This window comes from Lingula anatina, chromosome 6, assembly GCF_051362555.1.
Source record: "Lingula anatina isolate TDL-2025a chromosome 6, LinAna3.0, whole genome shotgun sequence".
In the NCBI taxonomy this organism is placed as follows: Eukaryota; Metazoa; Brachiopoda; class Lingulata; order Lingulida; family Lingulidae; genus Lingula; species Lingula anatina.
The window spans coordinates 17,724,885-17,750,242 of record NC_141772.1 but is presented as its reverse complement, the minus strand read 5'-3'; the positions used below and the strand labels follow the sequence as shown (position 1 = coordinate 17,750,242).

The 25,358-nt window shown below is 35.3% G+C and overlaps 1 protein-coding gene across 4 annotated transcripts; it reads right to left on the bottom strand.

Annotated features, from left to right (window-relative positions):
- Positions 1-20,512: 20,512 nt before the first annotated feature.
- LOC147761277 (zinc finger protein 862-like) lies at positions 20,513-25,038 on the bottom strand. Of its 4 annotated transcripts, none has more exons than XR_015335076.1 (4): positions 24,619-24,734; positions 22,930-24,155; positions 22,604-22,726; positions 20,513-21,372 (listed from the first exon to the last, which is right to left on the bottom strand). XR_015335076.1 is itself a non-coding variant. In XM_087015573.1 (4 exons), the coding sequence occupies exons 2-4, from the start codon at positions 24,710-24,712 to the stop codon at positions 21,315-21,317; spliced, it is 1,704 nt and encodes a 567-aa protein (XP_086871699.1). In that variant the 5' UTR covers positions 24,713-24,741; positions 24,918-25,038; the 3' UTR covers positions 20,513-21,314. The 4 variants fall into 4 exon arrangements, 2 of the variants coding, with proteins under 2 accessions (XP_086871699.1, XP_086871700.1); XR_015335077.1 differs by having other exon boundaries at positions 23,080-24,155; XM_087015573.1 differs by adding an exon at positions 24,918-25,038 and having other exon boundaries at positions 22,604-24,155; positions 24,619-24,741.
- Positions 25,039-25,358: the final 320 nt, after the last annotated feature.

Genomic DNA, 25,358 nt, shown 5'->3' with positions numbered 1-25,358 from the left:
CTGATGAAAAGTTCAGATATCAGAATAATAGCTATGACTGCCCTTTTTGTAGTAAAACAAAATATATTATATTTCTGCCAGTTGTTTACACTGTTTAAACTCAAGTTGGATGATTCATATCATGGTTATGCACCTAGACTGAATGGCAGCTTTAGTGGAATATTTTTGTAATTTTTTCTTTAATTTTTAACTTTTCAAACTGGCATTTTTAAGATGTTTTTACTTTTCAGCATATATGCAACACTGTAAACACATTTCAAGAAAAAAACGATAGGCCTGTTGTCATGAAACTCGCTGGGGTAATGGATCTCACTAAATTGAGGTCAAGTTCGAAAAGCGGCATGATCGGGCCACTATTTTAGTAGTTATGCTTTTTTCCCCACTTTTCAGCATATATGCAACACTATAAACACAATATAAGGAAAACAGATAGGCCAATTGTCATTAAACTCACAGGAGTGGTCAATGCTGCTAAAACACAGGTTGAGTTCGAAAATCAGCATAATCGGGCCATTATTTTAGAAGTTATGCTGTTTTTTCACATTTCCTCACATTCAATTCTTAGGCATGTTAAAGGTCTCATTAGTTAACTAATAAGATACGTAAAAGTGTTTGTTTGACATTTCCTGCATCTTTACAACATTGTTAGTTGATTTTGTAAAAATAATGGTAAACTTATTATCGTGTATTGTGTAATAAAGTTTCAAAAGTGGAAATAAACTCATGTCATAGCAGTTTGTCAGATTCAATCATTCACTATGTTCAGAATCTCAGAATGGAAGAAATTGGCTATTTAACACTGCTATATTGATATTTTTCTTAGTTGATCATATAAAAATGGCAGTAAACTGTTAATTTTGTTTTATGTTTAAAAAAAAACATTTCAGAACAGTGCTGTCTTGTTTACATTTTGGCATTTTCAAGTTGTGACTTTGAAGTTCCATGGGCCTGAAGACCTTCCCATATCACATTTTCTGAATATCCATGATACAAATATTTTATTATTAAAAATTGATGGTCATTATGCTGTTAAACGTTATGTAATATTGCATCAAAAAAACTATTTTGGGCACTGCTCCCATGATGACCACTTAAGAAAAACCAGGTCACTTACTGTTCTCAAACTTGCAGGAAAGAAACATGCGACTAAAATACAGCTTCAGTAGGCAATGCAGTCTGTTTGGTAATTCTTACTGCCAGTTAAACAGTTTTTTTTTTTTGTGAAAATTTAATTTTTCACAAGATATGCTTGAAGACCTGTGCTAGTCACATTTTCTGAAAATCCATGATACGTTTTTTTATTTTCAAAAGTTGACGGTCTTTATGCTGTTAACCAATATGTAATATTGGATCAGAATAGAAGAAAACACAATTTTGGGTGCTGCTGCTATGATGACCATTATGGGAAAACCATGTTATTTATGATTGCCAAACTTTCAAAAAAGAAATACAGGGCTAAAATGCAGCCTGAGTTGGAAAAGTAGTCTAATTGGCTTCTTTTTCTGGAAGTTATACATTTTCAAAGTGTGAACTTGAACTCCCATGGGCCTGAAGCCTTATGCTTGTTACACATTTTACTTACATTGGTATTACCTGTTGAGCATAATTAAAATTTAATGTTGAATTTGCAGTTCAACATAATGTACTTTTGCATCAGGATTGACAGTAGCCTATTTTGTGCATAGTTATTTCCTGATTTTTGTCTGTACATTTGACAGCTTTGCTGCCTTGTTTCAAATTTATTGTCCTAAAAGAATCTTTTTCATCGGACCCAGTCAACTGATGAGCTTATCACAGATTTTTATTGTTGTTTAGCATCATTTGTACAAATTTCACAAATATTGGACTAGATTTGTCAAAATTATTAATATTTAACTATTTGAAGTCATGGACTTTGGCAGTCTTTCCAATGTAACATTCAGTTTTCTAAATTATATCGTCCGAAAAAATCTTTTTCATGAGAAACAGTCAACTGATGAGGTTATCACAGATTTTTATTGTTGTTATACATCATCTGTCCAAATTTCACAGATATTGGACTAGATTTGTCAAAATTATTAACGTTTAACTATATTAAGGCACTAAATTTGGCTGACTTCTCAATGTTATTTTCAGTTTTTCTCAAATTTATATGCTCTGAAAAAATACTTTTCATGAGACACAGTCAACTTATGAGCTAATCACAGATTTTTATTGATTTTAAGCATCATTTGTCGAAATTCCACAAATATTAGACTAGATTTGTAAAAATTATTAACGTTTAACGATTTTAAAGCATAGCATTGTCAGTGTTTTCAATGTCATTTTCAGTTTTCTCAAATTTATATGTTCTGAAAAAATCTTTTTCATTGAACATTGTCAACTGATTTGCTTTTCACAGATTTTTATTGATGTTAAGCATTTCTTGTACAAATTTCAAAATATTGGACTTGATTTGTCAAAATTATTAACGTTTAACTATATTAAGGCACCGCATTTGGCAGACTTCTCAATATAATTTTCAGTTTTCTCAAATTTATATGCTCTGAAAAAATATTTTTCATGAGACACAGTCAACTGATGAGCTTGTCACAGATTTTTATTGTTGTTATGCATCATGTCCCCAAATTTCACAGACATTAGACTTGATTTGTCAAAATTATTAACGTTTAACTATTTGAAGTCATGGTATTTGGCAGTCTTTTCAGTGTTACTTTCAGTTCCGAAAATATCCATTTCATTAGAGACAGTCAACTGTTAAGCTTAACTTTATCAAAGTTATTAATGTTGAACTATTTTAATCTGTAAAATTTGTCAATTTTTAAAATTTAATTTTCACTTTTTTCAAATATATTGTTCTTTTTCCAGGTGACCTTTTCCATACAGCGTGGTGGGTTTTTTGATGAACTGATTCTTCTTGTCTGATCATGGCTAATTCCTGTAGAAAATGTCAAATGGTGTGCTAAACCCGCTTCCAGAAACCGATTTTAAGGAGGAATCTGCATCTGGTATTGGTAGTAAGGAGAAGTCTTGAATGGGTATATATATATGTTTTTTTCAGAGGACAATTACACTTCAATTACACACAGTCAACTGATAAGCTTATCACAGATTTTTATTGATTTTAAGCATCATTTTCAAATTCCACAAATATTCGACAAAATTTGTCAAAATTATTAACGTTTAACGATTTTAAGGCATAGCATTGTCAGTGTTTTCAATGTCATTTTCAGTTTTCTCAAATTTATGTGTTCTGAAAAAATCTTTTTCATTGAACATTGTCAACTGATTTGCTTTTCACAGATTTTTATTGATGTTAAGCATTTCTTGTACAAATTTCAAAATATTGGACTTGATTTGTCAAAATTATTAACGTTTAACTATATTAAGGCACCGCATTTGGCAGACTTCTCAACATAATTTTCAGTTTTCTCAAATTTATATGCTCTGAAAAAATATTTTTCATGAGACACAGTCAACTGATGAGCTTGTCACAGATTTTTATTGTTGTTATGCATCATGTCCCCAAATTTCACAGACATTAGACTTGATTTGTCAAAATTATTAACGTTTAACTATTTGAAGTCATGGAAATTGGTAGTCTGTTTAGTGTTATTTTCAGTTTTTTTTTAATTTAGAGAAGTCTTGAATGGGTATATATATATTTTTTTTAGGACAATTACACTTCAATTACACACAGTCAACTGATAAGCTTATCACAGATTTTTATTATTGTTCAGCATCATTTGCCCAAATTCCACAAATATTCGACAAAATTTGTCAAAATTATTAATGTTTAACTATTTTATACCATGGAAATTGGTAGTCTGTTTAGTGTTATTTTCAGTTTTTTTTTAATTTATTGTCCTAAAAAAATCTTTTTCATCGGACCCAGTCAACTGATGAGCTTATCACAGATTTTTATTGTTGTTTAGCATCATTTGTACAAATTTCACAAATATTGGACTAGATTTGTCAAAATTATTAATATTTAACTATTTGAAGTCATGGACTTTGGCAGTCTTTCCAATGTAACATTCAGTTTTCTAAATTATATCGTCCGAAAAAATCTTTTTCATGAGAAACAGTCAACTGATGAGGTTATCACAGATTTTTATCGTTGTTATACATCATCTGTCCAAATTTCGCAGATATTGGACTAGATTTGTCAAAATTATTAACGTTTAACTATATTAAGGCACTAAATTTGGCTGACTTTTCAATGTTATTTTCAGTTTTCTCAAATTTATATGCTCTGAAAAAATCCTTTTCATGAGACACAGTCAACTTATGAGCTTATCACAGATTTTTATTGATTGTAAGCATCATTTGTCAAAATTCCACAAATATTAGACTAGATTTGTAAAAATTAATAACGTTTAACGATTTTAAGGCATAGCATTGTCAGTGTTTTCAATGTCATTTTCAGTTTTTTCAAATTTATTGCACTAAAAAAATCCTTTTCATGAGACACAGTCAACTGATGAGCTTATCACAGATTTTTATTGTTGTTATGCATCATCTCTCCAGATTTCACAGATATTGGACTTGATTTGTCAAAATTATTAACGTTTAACTATTTGAAGTCGTGGAATTTGGCCGTCTTTTCAGTGTTACTTTCAGTTCCGAAAATATCCTTTTTATTAGAGACAGTCAACTGTTAAGCTTAACTTTATCAAAGTTATTAATGTTGAACTATTTTAATCTGTAAAATTTGTCAATTGTAAAAATTTAATTTTCACTTTTTTCAAATATATTGTTCTTTTTCCAGGTGACCTTTTCCATACAGTGTGGTGGGTTTTTTGATGAACTGATTCTTCCTGTCTGGTCATGGATAATTCCTGAAGAAAAAACACGCAGTGAAAGACAACAGCAAGAGCAATGGTTTGTCTCACCCATGTGTACAATAGATGGCATGTGGCAATCTTTAGGACATTGTTAAATGGTGTGCTAAACCCGCTTCCAGAAACTGATTGTAAGGAGGAATCTGCATCTGGTATTGGTAGTAAGGAGAAGTCTTGAATGGGTATAAGTTTTTTTCAGAGGACAATTACACTTCAATTACACACAGTCAACTGATAAGCTTATCACTGATTTTTATTATTGTTCAGCATCATTTGCCCAAATTCCACAAATATTGGACAAAATTTGTCAAAATTATTAATGTTGAACTTTTTTATACCATGGAAATTGGTGGTCTGTTTAGTGTTATTTTTAGTTTTTTCAAATTTATTTTCCTAAAAAAATCTTTTTTATCGGACCTAGTCAACTGATGAGCTTATCACAGATTTTTATTGCTGTTAAGCATCATTTGTACAAATTTCACAAATATTGGGCTAGATTTGTCAAAATTATAAATATTTAACTATTTGAAGTCATTGACTTTGGCAGTCTTTTCAATGTAACATTCAGTTTTCTAAATTATATCATCTGAAAAAATCTTTTTCATGAGAAACAGTCAACTGATGAGGTTATCACAGATTTTTATTGTTGTTGTACATCATCTGTCCCAATTTCGCAGATATTGGACTAGATTTGTCAAAATTATTAATGTTTAACTATATTAAGGCACTGAATTTGGCTGACTTCTCAATGTTATTTTCAGTTTTCTTAAATTTATATGCTCTGAAAAAATCCTTTTCATGAGACACAGTCAACTTATGAGCTAATCACAGATTTTTATTGATTTTAAGCATCATTTGTCGAAATTCCACAAATATTAGACTAGATTTGTAAAAATTATTAACGTTTAACGATTTTAAGGCATAGCATTGTCAGTGTTTTCAATGTAATTTTCAGTTTTCTCAAATTTATATGTTCTGAAAAAATCTTTTTCATTGGACATTGTCAACTGATTTGCTTATCACAGATTTTTATTGTTGTTAAGCATTTCTTGTACAAATTTCAAAATATTGGACTTGATTTGTCAAAATTATTAACGTTTAACTATTTGAAGTCGTGGAATTTGGCCGTCTTTTCAGTGTTACTTTCAGTTCCGAAAATATCCTTTTTATTAGAGACAGTCAACTGTTAAGCTTAACTTTATCAAAGTTATTAATGTTGAACTATTTTAATCTGTAAAATTTGTCAATTTTTAAAATTTAATTTTCACTTTTTTCAAATATATTGTTCTTTTTCCAGGTGACCTTTTCCATACAGCGTGGTGGGTTTTTTGATGAACTGATTCTTCCTGTCTGGTCATGGATAATTCCTGAAGAAAAAACACGCAGTGAAAGACAACAGCAAGAGCAATGGTTTGTCTCACCCATGTGTACAATAGATGGCATGTGGCAAGCTTTAGGACATTGTCAAATGGTGTGCTAAACCCGCTTCCAGAAACTGATTGTAAGGAGGAATCTGCATCTGGTATTGGTAGTAAGGAGAAGTCTTGAATGGGTATATAATTTTTTCAGAGGACAATTACACTTCAATTACACACAGTCAACTGATAAGCTTATCACTGATTTTTATTATTGTTCAGCATCATTTGCCCAAATTCCACAAATATTGGACAAAATTTGTCAAAATTATTAATGTTTAACTATTTTATACCATGGAAATTGGCAGTCTGTTTAATGTTATTTTCAGTTTTTTCAAATTTATTTTCCTAAAAAAATCTTTTTCATTGGACCTAGTCAACTGATGAGCTTATCACAGATTTTTATTCTTGTTAAGCATCATTTGTACAAATTTCACAAATATTGGGCTAGATTTGTCAAAATTATAAATATTTAACTATTTGAAGTCATGGACTTTGGCAGTCTTTTTAATGTAACATTCAGTTTTCTAAATTATATCATCCGAAAAAATCTTTTTCACGAGAAACAGTCAACTGATGAGGTTATCACAGATTTTTATTGTTGTTATACATCATCTGTCCCAATTTCGCAGATATTGGACTAGATTTGTCAAAATTATTAATGTTTAACTATATTAAGGCACTAAATTTGGCTGACTTCTCAATGTTATTTTCAGTTTTCTTAAATTTATGTGCTCTGAAAAAATCCTTTTCATGAGACACAGTCAACTTATGAGCTAATCACAGATTTTTATTGATTTTAAGCATCATTTGTCGAAATTCCACAAATATTAGACTAGATTTGTAAAAATTATTAACGTTTAACGATTTTAAGGCATAGTATTGTCAGTGTTTTCAATGTAATTTTCAGTTTTCTCAAATTTATATGTTCTGAAAAAATCTTTTTCATTGGACATTGTCAACTGATTTGCTTATCACAGATTTTTATTGTTGTTAAGCATGATTCGTACAAATTTCACAAATATTGGACTTGATTTGTCAAAATTATTAACGTTTAACTATCTTAAGGCATAGCGTTGTTAGTGTTTTCAATGTCATTGTCAGTTTTCTGAAATTTATATGTTCTGAAAAAATCTTTTTCATTAGACATTGTCAACTGATTTGCTTTTCACAGATTTTTATTGATTTTAAGCATCATTTGTACAAATTTAACAAATATTGGACTAGATTTGTTAAAGTTGCATTTTAGAAATAAGAGTAAAATATCCCAAGAAGTGAAGCTATTTTTGACGTGTACCAACCATTTAAGGGAATAGTGTATCTGAAAGTTGCTTATTAGTTGCTTATTAGTAATAGGAGAACGAGAAGCAAGTGGAACGTCTTGATAATACTGTTTAATAGTACATTGTATGCAGATCATTGCAGAAAGGATCAAAAGACCAAAGGGATGACTACACAACCCCAACGACTACAGCGGTCACATTGTAGTCTATTGGGAACAAAGACAAAAAAGTTTGGAACAGCTAGGTTCAAACGTTCCAGATAAAATATCAAAACCCGAAGCCCTCGCAGGATCAACTCAGACCACAATATCACTTGTGAAATGAATGAAAGGCAATCTGGTTGAAGAAAGTCATCTGTTCAAAGTTTAGACTGATGCACTCTCTTAATATGCCTATTGCTGTTATGCCTCTGAGAGCGCATTCAGAACAGCTGATTAGGAGTGCATTCACAAGAGATGATGACTAACAGATCTGCCTACTAAATATGGCCGACCCCACTTAAAAGCGATGTTGATAGTCCCCTGACGATCTCCTCGCCTCTACACGCGACTTAGCTGCAGGGGCATAGCAATTACACCTTGGAGCTAAGATTCAATCCGTTTTATGGCACGTGTGGAGGCAGGGAGACCACTGGAGAATTAGCAGCATCGCTTTGTATGTTAGGTCGGCCATATTCAGTCGGCGGATCAGTTAGTTCTCGGATCATCTGTTATGAATGCGTTCAGAACAGCGGACTAACAGATTCGCGGATAAAATATCGCCGACTCACTTGAAAGCTTGTTGCTTAATCCCCGAGGGGAATTTATTCAGTATCTATTCGGGAATCAACCAGCAAGCTTTTAAGTCGGTTGCCATATTTCATCTGCAGATCTGTTAGTCCGCTAGTCTGAATGCGCCTCTAAGACAGGGACACTAACATCTTGGACCCTAATTAAAACAGCAGGAAGTGCAGGTCATAGGAGCTGGGTTTAACGAAAAAGTTATTTTGCATCAACTACATAAAGCGCGATATCAATATGGAGTTCAAGGTAAGACATGGAATTAAGCGAAGGAAGCTTAGGAAGACCTACAGACCAATGTAAAACAGTTCAATAAGCTTTTCTAAGTTTTGTAACCCAGATGAAATAATTTCTTTTTAAAAAGCTTGCAAGATATAACATAGCTAGCTTTGACTATGGGGCTTGTTGGAGTGGCAAATGGACTCTCAGGAGATGGCACCGTCTGCCACCATCTGATTAATGTCAAATAAGCAGTTTCTGATGGTTTAGGATCATGAGTAACAAGCAATCATAATGGACATAAATAGAAATGGTGGATATGTTTTTAATAAGACTAAATTTGCAAAAAACGAACTTATTTTGCAGCTTTTTTTTTTACTTTCTGCCATATGTTTGACGGCCATTTTGGCTTTTTTGCTATATGTAACGGGCTTAAGTGTATTCACTAGTACTGTTGTGCTCTCCTGATAGGATGCACGTTCAAAAAAGCTGTCAATAAAGTTTACCCGGTGACCTCTGGTCGTTTTTCTATTTTTCCTCATAAATTGACGGCCATATTGAAAATGCTCAAGGTCTCGGAAATAGCAACCAAGCTAATTTTGCTTCTCTCGGCCTGAAGAATGCATTTCAGCAGTGCGTAAACGGCCATTTTGGCAGTTCGTAAACGGGTTAAGCAGCGTTTTACAAAACTGTTAAGCTGTGCCAGAATGGCGCGAAAAACACAGACATTGTCAGACAGATTATTGTGTCAAACGGAACGGTCTACACAGTTTTATAGAGTTATGCGCAGTTTGAGGCGCTACACAGAGACCAAGCCCAATGCATATCGACGTCTTACCACCAGGGTATAGGACTCACTGTCCTTCAGGATATGCTGCTGCAATTAAACCAAAACCACCCAGCCCGTTTTGAATGAGGGACAAATTGTCACCAAAACTTGTTTTTCAGGGTTCTTAGCGAACGCCAAACTGATTTCAGCAGGTTAGGATTCCAGGCGACCTCTGAGGAAGCCACTGTAAACAGCAAAGCAGCCTAGTCTGTTTCTCTAATGAATTGGGGACCATGACAGTTTCTGGGTAAAACACTGAAACCGCGTGGCTTTCTTTATTGAGGTCAGATTTAACCTGTACCGCTAAACTGGTCAAAACAGAGTTTACAGACATCCTGAAGAGGCCTACGACGAAGCGTGTGCCACTTCTTAAGTGACTAGGGTCATTGACAGTGTCAGTATTTGGAGTGGATACCACATTGGTGCCAAAACACCAATAGCAGTCATCGATGAAAACCTGAACCAGATCAAATAAAGGAATAATCTGGGAACTAAATGACTATTATTTGATAGGGGGCACCTTAGGAACAATTTCAGGTTGCAGGGTGAGGTTGCCGGTTCACACAGAGCACTTTTAATGGCAGATAACTTACAGAACCAAGGGAATGAGTAGCTACCTTGGTCATCAAAATCGCAATATTTGAACCACATAGACAAAATGTGGGTAGGTCATTACTCGTCGAATCAACGGCCTGCATGTCCTACATCAAAACTGAGCCAAATTGGACAAGTTTTAACCGTATTCTGGAATCTTATTCCAAATTCAACTCTAAAAAGCCTATCATAAGAAATGCCTTGCGGCTTGAAAGCTCTGGTAGCAGCAAGATGAGGTCAAGCGTAACAGCGACTGTTGCTGTGACTAGACACTGACATGGGGGGCCTTTGTGGGGCGTGTAACTCTTTTAAAGACAATAATTTGGAAAATATGGAGATCCAAAATATCGCTTTCAATGGTTGTCGTATGACTTAAGATAGACAATGTATATTTGTTTGCTTCACTGAGGAATTCAATTAATGAACTGATGTCACAATGACATCGAAGAGATTATCAAAAGTTATTAAAACACGATTTTAATCCTTATTTTCATTTATCAGTCAGCAAAATAGGAAAAAACTGATGAATTATGTTTTGGAAAAAAATATTCCATATTAAATGTCAAGTCTGTATAAAGCGTGTTATTATAAATAGTTAAAAGTTTAAAAATAATTAGCTTTAGTTGTTTCGGCTTCTTGATCCTAGACGTCTCGACGTTTTCATATAAATGAAATTCATGAAATTTGGTTAGTTTTGAAATAAGTGTAACTATTCAGTACAAAAAGTTTTGAGTATTTAAAAAAAATTATTATTATACTCCGGAGAAATTATAAGAAAAATGATCATATCGGCGCCCTCTATCATTTATCGCTGTCTTCACTAGCACAATATGATGAAATTCATGGACACCGTCACAATCATGTTGAGACAGACTCTGAGGTCAAATACTTTGGCATTTGCACTGTTGTAACTCAACTTCCTCTATTCTCCCGGACCATTACATACCTGTAAACATTGACAATTGCCAGAGAGGGAGATTCCCGCGCACGCCCTACGCCCCCCCCCCCCCCTACACACACACACACACACACACACACACACACGCTACTGGAAAGAAACGCCTTGGTTATAAATGTGTTGTTAGCAGTTTGCTAAAATACGTTGACTATACAAAATGATATAGAAAAATGTGTTGTCAGCAGTTTGCTAAAATACTTTGACTATACAAAATGATACAGAAAAAATTAAATCGGCAGTTAAGAAATTTATTAAATTCCAATTCAAGTCTTTCAATGTTTCAAGAATTATACCGGCTGTTTAACAACTTAGTCATACTAACAGCCTGTTTTAATAAATAATTAAAACAAGTCAATTTTTGCGCCCCGATATTTCAGTCTGCGTTGCGTGGCTTATTGCACACCTCAGGTAGAGATGACACTCAGTGGTTAGCCTAACTTTTTATGTTACTGAAACATTTTTGAAATATTGTTCAGATTTCTTTGTGAAGTCCCAAATATCTCACTTCGTAACAAATTCATTTTTAATTAAAAAATAAGATAAAATTATCTTTCTGTCCTTCAAACCGTACTATTTTAGTCCATTGCCAATGTTGACAGTTCGGCATTTCGGCTTATTCATTAGCACTTCTGTTTTATGTTTTCTGATGTATATATTCTGAATTGTCACGCAAGTAGGTCCCAGTGCATAAATGAAAATGTGCTATATTCGTGCAAGTCGGCAAACATACTTGATGTAAAAATTAAACGCTGACAGTTTGTGTAGTTCAAAATTAGCAAACTTTGACTCCAAGTAAATTCTGTCGGCACTTTATGTTCCATTTTTAGCCCATTTTAATTTTAGTTCCTTTCGTATCGTTCACGCTTTGCCAGTTAATTTTCCAGTGCTGCGATTTTTGAAATGGCGCTCTTTCTCAATAGACGTCATGTATTTTAAGTTCATCTTTAGGAATTACTATAGCTGAAACATACGGTGGTTATATATATTAAAAAGATAATCTGTACAGTTTTTTTTAGAGACAAAAGTTGTAAAAGTTTATATAACCTGGTGTGTTAAAGTTAAAAGACACCAGTAAACACCCGAACGCTCTCAAAATTCAATTTCCCCGACTCACCCAAACCTTTTATACCATCATCATACCCCCCATCATTTTAGTGCCGTTTTATTTCAACATATTTCCTTTTAATCCAACTTTCTCTGCTTAAAGATTCGTCGACATCTAATTAAAACTAAAATAGCATGTTTTCATTTCCATTGATTTATTAGGTCATTTCTTTATAAACATTTCACCCCCCTCCCCGTCTCGCGTTATGTCTTCACTAACACATTCGGGTGATATTTGTGGAGTCCGTCACAATCATGGTTGAGACAGCATCAAAATCAACACACCACAGCCTCTGGCTACCCTCTACCAGGGCCATAGATTGATTTTTCACTAGATATTCAAAGATGCATCTCTGGTTAAATAGATGGCTAATCTCTGTACTGTAAAAGCAAATTTATGTCCACAGCACAATAACTGCAGCCTTGGTAGAGGGAAGCCTATGGCTCATTTCCCGTATTAACTGAGATTGCTCATTTGAAATGTCTTCACGGTGACAGAGAACATATTTTATGTTAGCAACAAAGATTAAGAAAACGAGCGAGAGAAGGAGGGGGAGATAAAAACAGGTTTATCCGAGACATAAATAAAATCGAAAAACAAATTAATTCACTTATGAGCAGGAACATCTTTACGGATGATTAAATTTCACACAAATATCTTAGAACATATGTCGGAGATTGTTAATGTGTGTGTGTGGGGGGGGGGGGGTATCATCATTATTGTCAGAAACTAGTCAATTTCTGGGCAAAAATGCAAAAAATCACACCTGCCATAATAAAAAAAGATTAAAACGGCTATAAACGAAAGCATTAGGTGTAAAGATTTACGTTATACTAAAGCCTAGGTTACATTTTTCACAGACGCCGCACGATGAAATAGAAATTAATTTTCCGTATTTTTGTAGTGTCTATGGACTAGCATGCTTACGTTCGGTACGGGCGCCGTACCATTTCTCCCACATGACCTTGAAGTTAAGTAGCGGACGCCCCACGAGCAGCAAATAGGCAATACAAGGACACCATGCGGACATCGTATGTACGACAAATGTAACCCAAGATTGGATATTTGAAAAAAATTAACTATATTTGTCGGGGTATTATGCGTGCAATTTCTAAATGTTTTGGTCTTATGTTATATTATGTGATTTATTTATTTATTTATTTTTATGTTTATGTATGTGTGTGTGTGAAATCGGTCCTTTACACATTTTAAGTTAATTTCCAGGGGTAAATGTGTTTATTAATACGTGCTACAACAAAGTCTGAAAAATGATGCACGGCGCGTTTCATGGAGCTTTCTGATTTAGAGGTAATTTGTCTCCTTGTTGCTGTATGATATAACCATTAAATAAGCGTGCTGTAACGAGATCCGCACATTGATCCCTTGGTTTGTTTAACTGTATTTATGCCCCTATTTCACACAGACCACGAATCCCACGAATCGACAAATTTCAGGATTCGTGAGATTTTGCAAATTTTCTGGCCTAATTCGACACGCTCTACGATTCAGTTACGATACAGGTGCGATAGTGTTACGAATATTTGTGTGATTCGGCTGGAATATTGTCAAGAATTCACTATGATTTTTTTGGAATCGTGGCCAAAATTTTGAACAGCTCAACATTTTTGCCACGAATTCCCGTTTGATCAAGAATTGCAAGAACTGACTACGATTATATTCGAATCTGTTAAGAACTTCACGAACTGATTACGATTCAACCACGAATCCTGAAATTTGTCAATTCCTGGCGATTCGTGGGATTCGTGGTCTGTGTGAAATAGGGGCATCAAAGTTTTTGCCACGAATTCTTGTTGGTCAAGAATTGCAAGAACTGATTACGAATATATACGAATCTGTTAATAACTTCACGAACTCATTACTGTTTACGATTCAACCACGAATCCTGAAATTTGTCAACTCCTGGCGATTCGTGGTCTGTGTGAAATAGGGGCATTAACTGTATTGTATTCACAGCCACGTGTTTGTGAGTATTACTGATATACAGCCCTAGCCAGTTATTATTATTATTGCCTATGCTACAACTACTGTTACTACTACTACTACTACTACTACTACTACTACTACACCATATAGTCCTACTACACTGTACTACAACTACTACATGTCCTGGTTCTACAACTTACACCGCTCCAGAGGTATGCTGAGGTGAGTTTTCAGAAATCTCTTAGACTCAACGTGCTGTCGGGGACAACTTGAGGATATCTGTTCCCTGTAAGGTAGGTCGACTGTTGTAACGAACTGACCTTTTTGTATATCTCCCTTCCTCTCTCCTATATCCATCCCCGTTATCCCCCCCCCCCCCCACTCCACCACATTCCCCTTCAAACACTCCAATCATTGAAATGCACTCACATGCCATCTGCCGTGCATCACAAGAGGGAGGTACCCCCCCCCACCCCCCCGCCCCCCACTTCTCGTCTTACGTCCAGTCTTCACTAACACAATGGGGTGATATTTGTGGAGTCCGTCACAATCATGGTTGAGACAGCATCAGAAGCGAAACACCGCAGTCTAATGGCACATTACCCTTATTAAAACAGATTGTTCAATTGTAAGTATACAGTATGTATACTTACAAATTGGTTGGTGTTCTTTTCTCGAAAAATAGAAAGGTGTGAAATTGTGAACTTTGTCCAAAACTGCATATTTTCAATACTATATAAAATTCGAAACACCGAACTTGGTCTCTGAATATTAGAGAACTGTTCTTTATGTTGTTTACACAGACTAGATCAATTAAGAGATGTGATCACATTTTATTAAAACGCAAGATTGAATAATGGTGTGTATCAGCGGAAATTTAAGTTTTGTTCCCATGTCTGTTTCAGATAACGTTTAGTTCTCGATCCCAGCGACAGACAATCGCAGCTCTGGGATCATGTCCATGGATTCTGCCTTCAACTTGTCCCAAACCACAGACTAATAGGACTCGGCAGCTCACCACGCTGTGTATCTACCAATGAAATCACTGTCGAAACACGCGGAACGCTTCATTTGCACATACGCTGCACAAAAATTTTTATTGAAACAGCTGCCATAAATGATAGAGTTGATAAGTCAACTTAAATTTCTTAATCTTTGTCTTCCCAAAGAAATTTCATGGACGTATTATTTGAAAAAAGCTTCAAATGTTCTTATTCATCCTCGTCTTTAGATAATCTTGGAGCTCAAAGATCTATCCATGTAATCAGGACCCCCTCCCCCTTCCCGGACATTCCCCCTGTAATGAATATAACAATGAGAATGAAAATGTCATATTGAGAAACATTATAAATGCCTGCTTTTAATAAAATTCTGTCTTCAGGCAGAGGTGGGAAAACAAGAAATGTTTTAATGGAACAGATGTATAATATAGATAATTCAAAACCAGAGTATTTTTTCTGAGAAGGTGGGGGGTGTCTTGGGGGAATTGTTCGGGGTGGGGGATGTCTTGAAGGGATTGTCCGAGAAACATGTAAACAGCCAAGACTGACCCATTGCCATCATTAAATAGTCAAGTCCTGATGTGTAGAGTGTGTATTGACCCCACGTTGCCCCTCCCCGTGGCCTTCTCCAGGTCCCTGCCCCTCCCCGTGGCCTTCTCCGGGTCCCTGTCCCTCCCCATAGCCTTCTCCACGTCCCTGCCCCCCCCCCCCCCGGGCCATCTCCACGTCCCTGCCCCTCCCCACAGCCTTCTCCGCGTCCCTGTCCCTCCCCACGGCCTTCTCCACGTGAGGTAGGCTACATAGTTGTTCATCTTTAATGTGCCATTTCTACACTAGGCGAGTACAGTTGTGTGAACGAAGAATGGAGAAAGTTCGGCATTGCCTGCTGAATTTTCTTTGTAGGGGGTCTAAATGCAATCAGATAATGCCAAATCTTTAAAATATTCTTTGTTTCTTTTAATTTAAGAAAATGCAACGTTTGACTAGAGTCCCCCCTTGTGGCAGCTATGTGCAGCAATTTGTTCTCCAGCGCTCTCCTGACGCATAGGAAAATGTTGTAGTTGAGAACAAATATCCCTATGTTATTACACCGTTTATTTCATCTTTGGTACTCGCGACAAAAACCAAAATGCGCTTGGATATCCACGGGGGCGATGGCTGATCATGGCCTACATGTACATGTACACTAGCTGCCAGGTTATTTGTGACGCTTGTGGTGTTCTTCTTGTGGACTGACTACAGGGAAATCCAGAGGAAAAGAAAGGAAGAAAGGCTAACATGTCAGGTTATTTGCACCTTAATTGGATCCTCCAGTGGTGGTGATGAAAAAATAAATGAATAAGATAACGATTATTTTGAAACGGTGTCACTTATGTTCCACTTTCCGAAGACAAAATCCGAATCTCAACGATTTTAGGTATCAGTACCCATAATCGGGTTCGTAGCCAAGTTGGGTGGGTGGGGTGGGTGGGTCGAACTGTTCGAAACAACTCTGTTTGCTGTGAAAATGTCCACTCTGGATAAATTTGGTCCATTTGCACAACAGCCCGGAATTCGATACAATTTCCATAGGTACAAGCAGAGTTGCTTCAGTTTTTTTTTTTTTTTTTTTTTTTTGTCTCATCACAAATAAAATGTTTTTTGACCGATATGGTTTTTATAAAAAAAGGCACTCTTTATAATTATATCTTCTGGGCCATAGGCTAGCTGAGGAAAATGCTTGGTGGAGCGGGAGTAGGTCTACAGTAACTAAGCGCAGATTGGCGGTTATTTGTACCGTCTGTGGTACACATATAAACGCCTACTGGAAGAAAAATAAGACACTTTTATGGACTGTATAAACGGAAAATACTTCAACTTTATTAAGTTCCTCTTTTCCCCATATTTCTCTGCCCTTCCCAGAACGCGTTTTTTACTGTGTACCCTTTTTTGCATTTTATATACAATACACTGTTGATCAGATATAAGGAAAACTACAACGAAATATTTATTTTTAATATTCTTTAAATATATTGTGAATTTGAACGACACACTCACTAACACTGGGAGATCAAGATAAATTATACTCTGCAAATTAAGAATGACAAACCATGAACTGATAATAAAACCGGTAGTTAGAACAATATTCACAGAAAAAATGAATTTTTTGCTATTATTTCAAGACAAATTCGGTTATTTACATGGTGTAATAAGTTATTTATTAAATGATCTTAAGTTACCATTTAGAATATACTTCTGGACTTAGTACAGTAAGGACTGGGTGACTGGTAAAATATTGTATAAACAATAGCTAAAATTTAAAGTAAGACCCGTATTCTAACTTAAAGCCAGTGCAGCTGTTTAAAAACATGTAGGGCCTAATGTAATTTGTTGGCAATGAAAAAATACACTTCAAAAATAAGTATTATTGAATTAATAGGCCTATTGTAGTGTCAGAAGCATTTATACTTGAAATGTTCTGAAGGTAAGAAAAGTATGCCATTAAAAATTTATATAAAAAACATTACCAGCCCAGAACCCACCGGTCTGCCGCTAGGTGGTTTAAAAAAACCCGGAAGTTATAGATTTTTGAAATGGGATTTTTTTTTTTTTTTTGATTTATAGGATGTCAGAAAAGGTGGACTATCTCGGCTATTAAGGGTACATGTATAAGAGTTTCGTTATGTACGGAAATTTAACTTTATCTCCAGTGCTTGCATTCTTAGAGAACAGGTCGGAATTTTAAATTACAGCAAGTTGTGGCAAATTTATTCAGCTTCATGTCAATGTAAACAAGTAAGGAACTTCACCTTCATCCAGCATTGGCACAAATCAATTCACAGCAGAGTATGCAGAAAAAAGTGCTTGCAATATCCATGTGCCTCGTTTTGACTTAGTACATTCTAATCTAGCTTCGTTTTGGATTATTCTTCGCACATGTATTGAGAAACAAAACTTGCACAGGAAGAATGGGAAAAACGAAAGTATAATTATCTCATTTTTTTCTCTGTAAATAAGCATTTATCTATTACACGAGGCGGATTGATGAGTTTCTTTTTATGAAAAGACAAATAAAAAAACAAATGAGTACTTTTTATCAATTGACTCAATTTATAAATTTTTTACATAATTATGAGCAACTTTTATAACACAAGTCAACAAAGTATCAATATTGTGACAGCCAACAGGGATTAAAGCTTTGCAAATATACATGCAGATTTGTGGCAAAAAGTGTTATTTTTTATTTTCGCAACATTCATTTATTTTACACATCTAGTGATTTATTTTACACATCTAGATCAGTACATATAGGCTACAGTTAGCCAACAAACACACCACCCACTTTTACAAACGGGACCAATTTTAACAAATAATATTTTATAAATTTACCCAAGGTCAGCAGTTCTTTTCTCACCGACACCAATCCATATTTGCATTTGAATTAACTTTTGTTTTTTTAAGAATAATTTTTGTTTACAAGCCACGTCATGTATGCAAAAGCTTGCACATTAAACTTAATATACCCTACTTTTGGTGCATGGTTCAAACCTACCGGTAAAATAATATGACAAACTAGTTATACTGAGTTATCTAGTTATACTAGTTATCTCTTAAAAGAATGTCAGAGGTTGTGACGGTGCTCAATGCTACACGGCATTTGGAAATGATAGGTGCATTCTGCCAAGGAATGGCAAAATGATTAATCCTGGTCCCATTCATGTTCTTCAAGCCTAGAAAAATATCAAATTAAAAAGTTTTAAAAAGTAACATAAAAACACTTTTCTAACTGCAAATGTCTTTCCACACACACAACAACACGCACACTAAACTCGATATAAATAATAAATAACAATCTTGGTAATAAAGCTGGTAGAAAATACATACTGGGGTACATGTCTACAAACTACAGTGTTCACAACTACCACACTAATTATTGTACTGGTACATTTTGTTTCACAAAATACACAATATTTCTAACTTAAAACAAAGGAATAGTTTAAAAAATATAAGGTTTTTATTTCATGAAACAATTTTCTTTCACAAACTAATAAGCCATGTGTATGCAGGTGTGTGTGTGTGTGTGTGTGTGTGTGTGTGTGTGAGTTTGCGTGTGATGAGAGAGAAAGAGAGCATATATAGCAGTCAACTTGCAAGACAAAAATAAAGTTATGGCAAAAAAACAATGCATACATGTAATGTACGATGCCGTATTCTCAAAAGCATTAGGATCTGTTCTCCTAACTAAAGAACCAGTTTTGTTGACACATCCAGCAGATACTCTAGCACTCAAAAAAAAAAAAAAAAAAAAAAGATTGATTACGTATACGCTAAATATACTGATAGTCAATGAAAACGCATCATTTATTTTTTGAATAGTATTTTAAGTTCCTTTGGAATATTTCGTGTGAAATATGACCCATTATTCAGTCACACAAGGTGAAATAAAGATCAGAAAAGATCATTAAAATGCAAGGTCACGTGATCAAATCTCTCCCCAGTCGCTCTTCCAGTGTCAGACGTGGCATCACATTACTTTTTTTGTCATGTGTCATACTGGATTTGGTGACTACCTTAAATAGGCTTAATTAATCACCATATATTGAACCTGATTAATTCACACCAAGGAAAAACACAATTTTGTAACAGCTGACCACAAAATCAATAAAGTGGAAATTTTAAACATCCGAGTGGTCAGCCCACTCTCTTTTGACCAAATAAGTGCATCTGTACTCGTTTATATGGTTGGAATCAATTCTAGGTAAAAGTACAAGAGTACAAAAGTACAAGAAAGTTTTCTGATGCGTTTTCATCGACTGTCAGTATATAAACCTCGTTGGAAATATCGAAAACCACCAAGTTACAGGTTTGGTCAATGCTCAAAAATTTTTTATGTTCAAAAATGAATGTCAAACTATGGAAAAACCTGAACAGACAAAGGAAAAAGTCCATCTACATTTGGCACAATTCGAAAACACAGTTACAATGCCGCTTTGTATGCTGCCATTTTGGAAGACGAATGTAACTTCAGAAAATACTCAGTGAAATCGATACACGAACATTCCTTTGGGGTATAAAATGTAACTGAAGCATATGCTGTATGATCTTTTTGAATTTATTAGCATATAAATCAACTGGTCATTGTATAAACATATGTACATCTTACCTGTCTCAATGCCTTCTTCTCCCACCATTTTTTCTTAGAGCTATCCGCTCCCTTTTTGAAAACGAGGCCAAATCTAATATTTTCCTAAATAACTGTCATATGAGCCAGTGGCTCCTGGGCTTTACTAAAACTGCATTTCATTTCAAACAAAAAAAAATACTTGCTTCCTTCCATGTTTCCCTTCACTGTTTGGAGATTGTTCAAGAGAAATAAACTAAAAATCCATAGAAGTGTTTCTAAACACTCGAATTACAAAAATGCTCAACAGAAGACTGTACCCAAGTGGTATAAAAAATAATCAATTTGAATAGGATGCCATCTACATCTTCACTACAGTACCAATGTGTGTTAAATAATGCAAATTGCCATTTCATACTTTACCCAGGAAATGACAAAGAAAACAACCATCAATATCTTCCTGACAATGATAACTATTCTAAGTTTATTCATTACTGCAAGTTAAAAAAAAAACAAAACAGAAAAAGGCTTTGTAAAAGACTAAATTATGCAATGTAAACAATAAACAAACTTTATGATCAAGATATATATTGGTCTATATGAGCATCACATTATTAAGTGAACTGTTCATTGTTCATATATATACAAGTATATGTCATAGAGGCAAACTGCCCACATAAGATCACAAAAGATACGAAGAGCTGTACACTGTGGTCATCAGGATCACTCAGTTTCACACTTAAGTGCAGATTCATATTTAAGAGTACATGAGGAAAATTCTTATTTCAACCAAAACCAGGCTGCGTGAAAACTACCAAGAGCTAATAAGTTGATGTGTTTTTTACAAATACATAATCTGCATTTCATTGGAGGAATATAAACAGGAATATTAACAGTATAGTATTAACAGTATATAGCTTCTGGTACTGTCTGGTACCATTTATGATTCAGATGAAGAAATGCCTTTAATAATTTTGTTCTCAGTTGAAAATGCATACTACATATTAAATGTTAATTTTAAACCATTTGTAATTTTTTCACTGCACTCTCTATTTACGGATTGCCTGCAGTTAAGTAAGGTGGAAAGGATAACACGTGGCTTTGTTTGCTGGCTGTTGCTGTCAGGTAGCAGGCCTGTAGCCAGGGGGGTTCGGGGGTTCGAAAGAACTGCCCTTTTTGTCAGAAAAAGGTCCATTCTGGGGTACTCTGCCACAGGTGTACTGGTAAGACATCTAGACATAAATCACTGGATGACATGAATCACTAATTAATCCTGAATGACAGGTCTATACCAGTTCTCTTGCTGCCTTGTAACCACTCCCTGAAAAATGCACAACAGATAAAACTGATTTTAATAAAATGTGAAACAACCAAAAGGTTCAGGCTATTGAGAGTTCAAGTACACACTTTGAAAATGCCAGAATAAGAAAAATGAAAATATTTCAAAAATATTATAAATTTAATGAAAAAAAGATAATCCTATAGAACTGGTTTTCTGATTTGAGCATCACAGGATAACCAAGGCTGCAAGCAGCATGGCAGGACAACAGAGACTGCCAAAACATGGCAAGACAAGTGTGACTGCCAGCATCATGGCAGGACAACCCGAAACTTCCAGAACATAGCGGGACAACTGAGACTGCTAGCTGGATGGCTTCAATGGCAGCCATTGTAATCCTTTCAGAATAGGAGTTATATGATGTGCACTATTGCACTTTATTTGACAAACCAGTTTTGCAGCCGAGTTTTGAATAACTTGTAATTAATTTTTTTAATCTGATAGTCACATGTACCAAAGAGGAGACTTGCAGTAATCTTATCTTGATGTATTTACTAATTTTTCAGTGGTTCTGTTATAAAACACTTTTCTTACTTTTCCAATGTGCATAAGATGCTGATTTACACACTTCAGATACATGCTTCCCCACACAGTGCCATTTTCATTGAGGGTAACTACCAGATCTTTTACAGAACTAGATGGTTTTATAAGAACATCTATGCAAATGTTGGCATTTGCTGCATTTTTCCTATTTGCTTTGAACCTTGATGTAAACTACCCTCTACCAGGGCACAGTATTCATTCTAGGAATGTTTCAATATGGGACAAAGGGCCCCTATCATAAAAAGAAGTAGGTCATTACATTTTGAAGTGGGCCCTTTTTCAAATCTTTAAATAATAATATGTAACACGTGTTTTACTGCTGTGGTTTTAATATTCAGAGATGAAAAATACTTTATATCATAAAAATAATATTTTGACTTGCAGGTTCACATTCAATAGGTTATCCCAACTTTCTAAAATAAGAGACTTCACTCTCGAAATTTTGTTTACAAATATAAGATTACACTGAAATATGTTGATGATTCTTTCACCAATAACCAAAATCTTACTAAAACTAGATTTTAAAACCATTTTTGGCTTCAATTTATAAAAAAAACCATGAAATTTAATTAATTATATAAGGTGAGATAGCACATAAAAAGCTACCAGATTGAATGATATCACAAACATAAAAATCACTAAGAGAATCTGTCCCTTTTTTGATACCTACAAAGAGTGTATCGGAAGGATGAGGGAGATTGCAGCCAGCTTCAACAAATTGGGAAAGTCTTCACTATGGTGTGTTTTGATAATGCTCCACAGTTTGCAGGTGGCATCTCTCGCATACCCCATTCTGAAAACCAATTCTTCGAGTTTAGACCATTCACTCATACCTTGTTTTTCAATTATTATTGGCACTGATTTGGACCCATGATGTTCAATAATGTTACCATAATGGCTAGCAAGTTTCTGTATAGGGACTTCACCCCAATTTTCTCTTTCTGACTCAGACAAAAAGCTTAGTGGTCTCATGCTCAAATACCCAAATGCTGTTACCATATCCAAGTGATCCTGGGGAAATCTGGCATTTATGTTGTTAATGAGATTGTCAATAAATTGACACTGAATTGCCTTGCATTGTTTTTCATAATTAGCACAACAAGTCAGAAGGTGGTCCCTGAAGAATTTACGTTGACCTGTTCCCACCTTCAGGAGAAATTCCTCGATGTAGCTGCCAGGTTTACCAGACAACCCTTCACTACTTGTGGCATGGTCCCTGTGCTTTTGCAGTTCTCTCAATGCATGCTTCACATTAACATCCACCAAGGCTGGGTCAAGATCTTTCTTTTGGAAGAGTAAACATAGCTCTGTGACAATGCTGAGGATGGACAAAAGCATATGGGTGACAAAAACAAAACTGAATTGTGAAAGTTTCTTTGCAAAACCTTTTGCCTTGGCATCACTTGCCCCCATTTCAGACATATAGGACACTAATGACCCATAAGTCCTGTAGATTGTTTCTATTGCTTTGTAGTAGGGCAACCATCGAACCTCATGGACTTCATTGCACTTTAAAATAGGTTCATCCAGCAGCTCCTGAATAGCTGTGATTCTGTTTACCCTGACAGATGATGCTTTAAAGTAATAAAATATACTGGTAATAGTTGATTGATAGTCCTTCATATAGTCTATAGCATTTGCTGCCTGGCTAGTACATAAAGCCAATCTGTGGGCAATACAGTGTATGTGAACCATCGCAGGATTTTCAGCAAGCAGTCTGCCTGCAACTCCATTTCCCATGCTGGTCATGCTCGCTGCACCATCAGAACCAAAACCATATATCTTACTAAGGGGGATTTCCTTTGATTTAAGATAGTCTTTGATAGCTGCTGCAACTGTGGCACCCTTGCCATCTGTGACATTTATGTCGGCTACAAAGTGGGTAGAAGGAACAAAGTTATCGTCTAAAAGTCTGACACATATAACCAACTTTTTTGTTACTGTTATATCAGTGCTCTCGTCTGCTAGTATTGTTAGAAATGGTGAAGACTTCATTTTCTGAAGCAAGTCTTCCTCAACTGTGGCAGCAATAGCAGCAACCATATCCCACCCTGCTGTATCAGAATTATACTTTGCATTGTCTCCTTGGTCTAAGTATGAAAGGTTGGGGCAATCCAGGTGCCGTAGCAACTCTATTAGGCTTCCAAACTTTCGAATTGCTATGCCCTCTTGAACTAGCCAGTACATGGACTTCATTGCTGACATGATTGCTCCATCTTTACCTAAAAATGTTTTATAAACGTTACTTTAAATTTGAATTTGGACATTATAACCTGCATAAAATGTTAAATAGTGTTGAAGGTACCTGCAAACATTACTCCAGCACACAATCCATTACTTTATTTTTCCCTTAATCACCATGAACAGAGACCAAATCTCTCGACACACTAAAATTATGAAAAATGAATGTGAAAATTTTATCTATATATATATATATACAAAAAATAATGTTCAGGGAAAAAACATGAGCGTAACGCCCTGTGTCAATGCCACGCAGCAAACGCATTATTTACATAGTTGTTCAGCATTGCGATATCCCAGAATGCACTTTCGAGAGTTCTTCAACCTACACAAATATAACTACAACATGTGGGTCCGGGACCGTTAATCAACAACGTACACTAGTGTCACTTTGCTGGCTCATGCTCCGTGTTACAAATAAATATTGACAAAAAATAATTTTACCTTCTAAAGCTCTGCAAAAAGCCTGTTTAGCTTGAGCTGATTCTGACGTTTCTTGTATGGCAAGCTTGTGGTCTTTAGATGTCTCATGGCGCATAAGGGTACTGGTTCGAAAGTTATTAGTCCCTTGAAAAAATATATTGTCCTTTTTTTCAACACATCAGCTGCAATACATCAAGTTATTGTCTATTGTCGTATACAAGCCACTTGTAAGTATCTCTCCACTTTTTTTGGAATGACCTTCAAGTTGCATTGCTAGTTGACACGGTATCAGAAGTCGTGACAGCAGCACATACATCTACCTTAGCTCTCTTCTCCGGTGGAAATGTCTGCTGTGTATGATCATTGTCTCCGTCGCTACTATTCTAATCCGTTTTAGGGTGATCTTTGGGATCGACTTTCTTAAAAAAACTTAAAATAACACTTTGCTTCTTCTCCGCCATCATGTACAATGTACGGGTTGATCAATTGATTTACATGGACAATTAATCTCAGCCTATCAGGGATTCAAGAAAGGAGGGGCGATCACCACTGATTTGCATAAAAAGCATGACATCAGCATAAATTAAGATATTTGTTAAAAACTGCGACGAGCAAAGAATATCTTCATTACGTCGAACGTAAGATCTTGATGTCAAGAGATGTCGAGTAAACAATCAAATTTCAGTCGTGAATTTGCCGAATTGGAGGGCGCGTTTAGAACACAAAAATGCGCCACTGTTAATTCTCTTGAATTTTGTTGG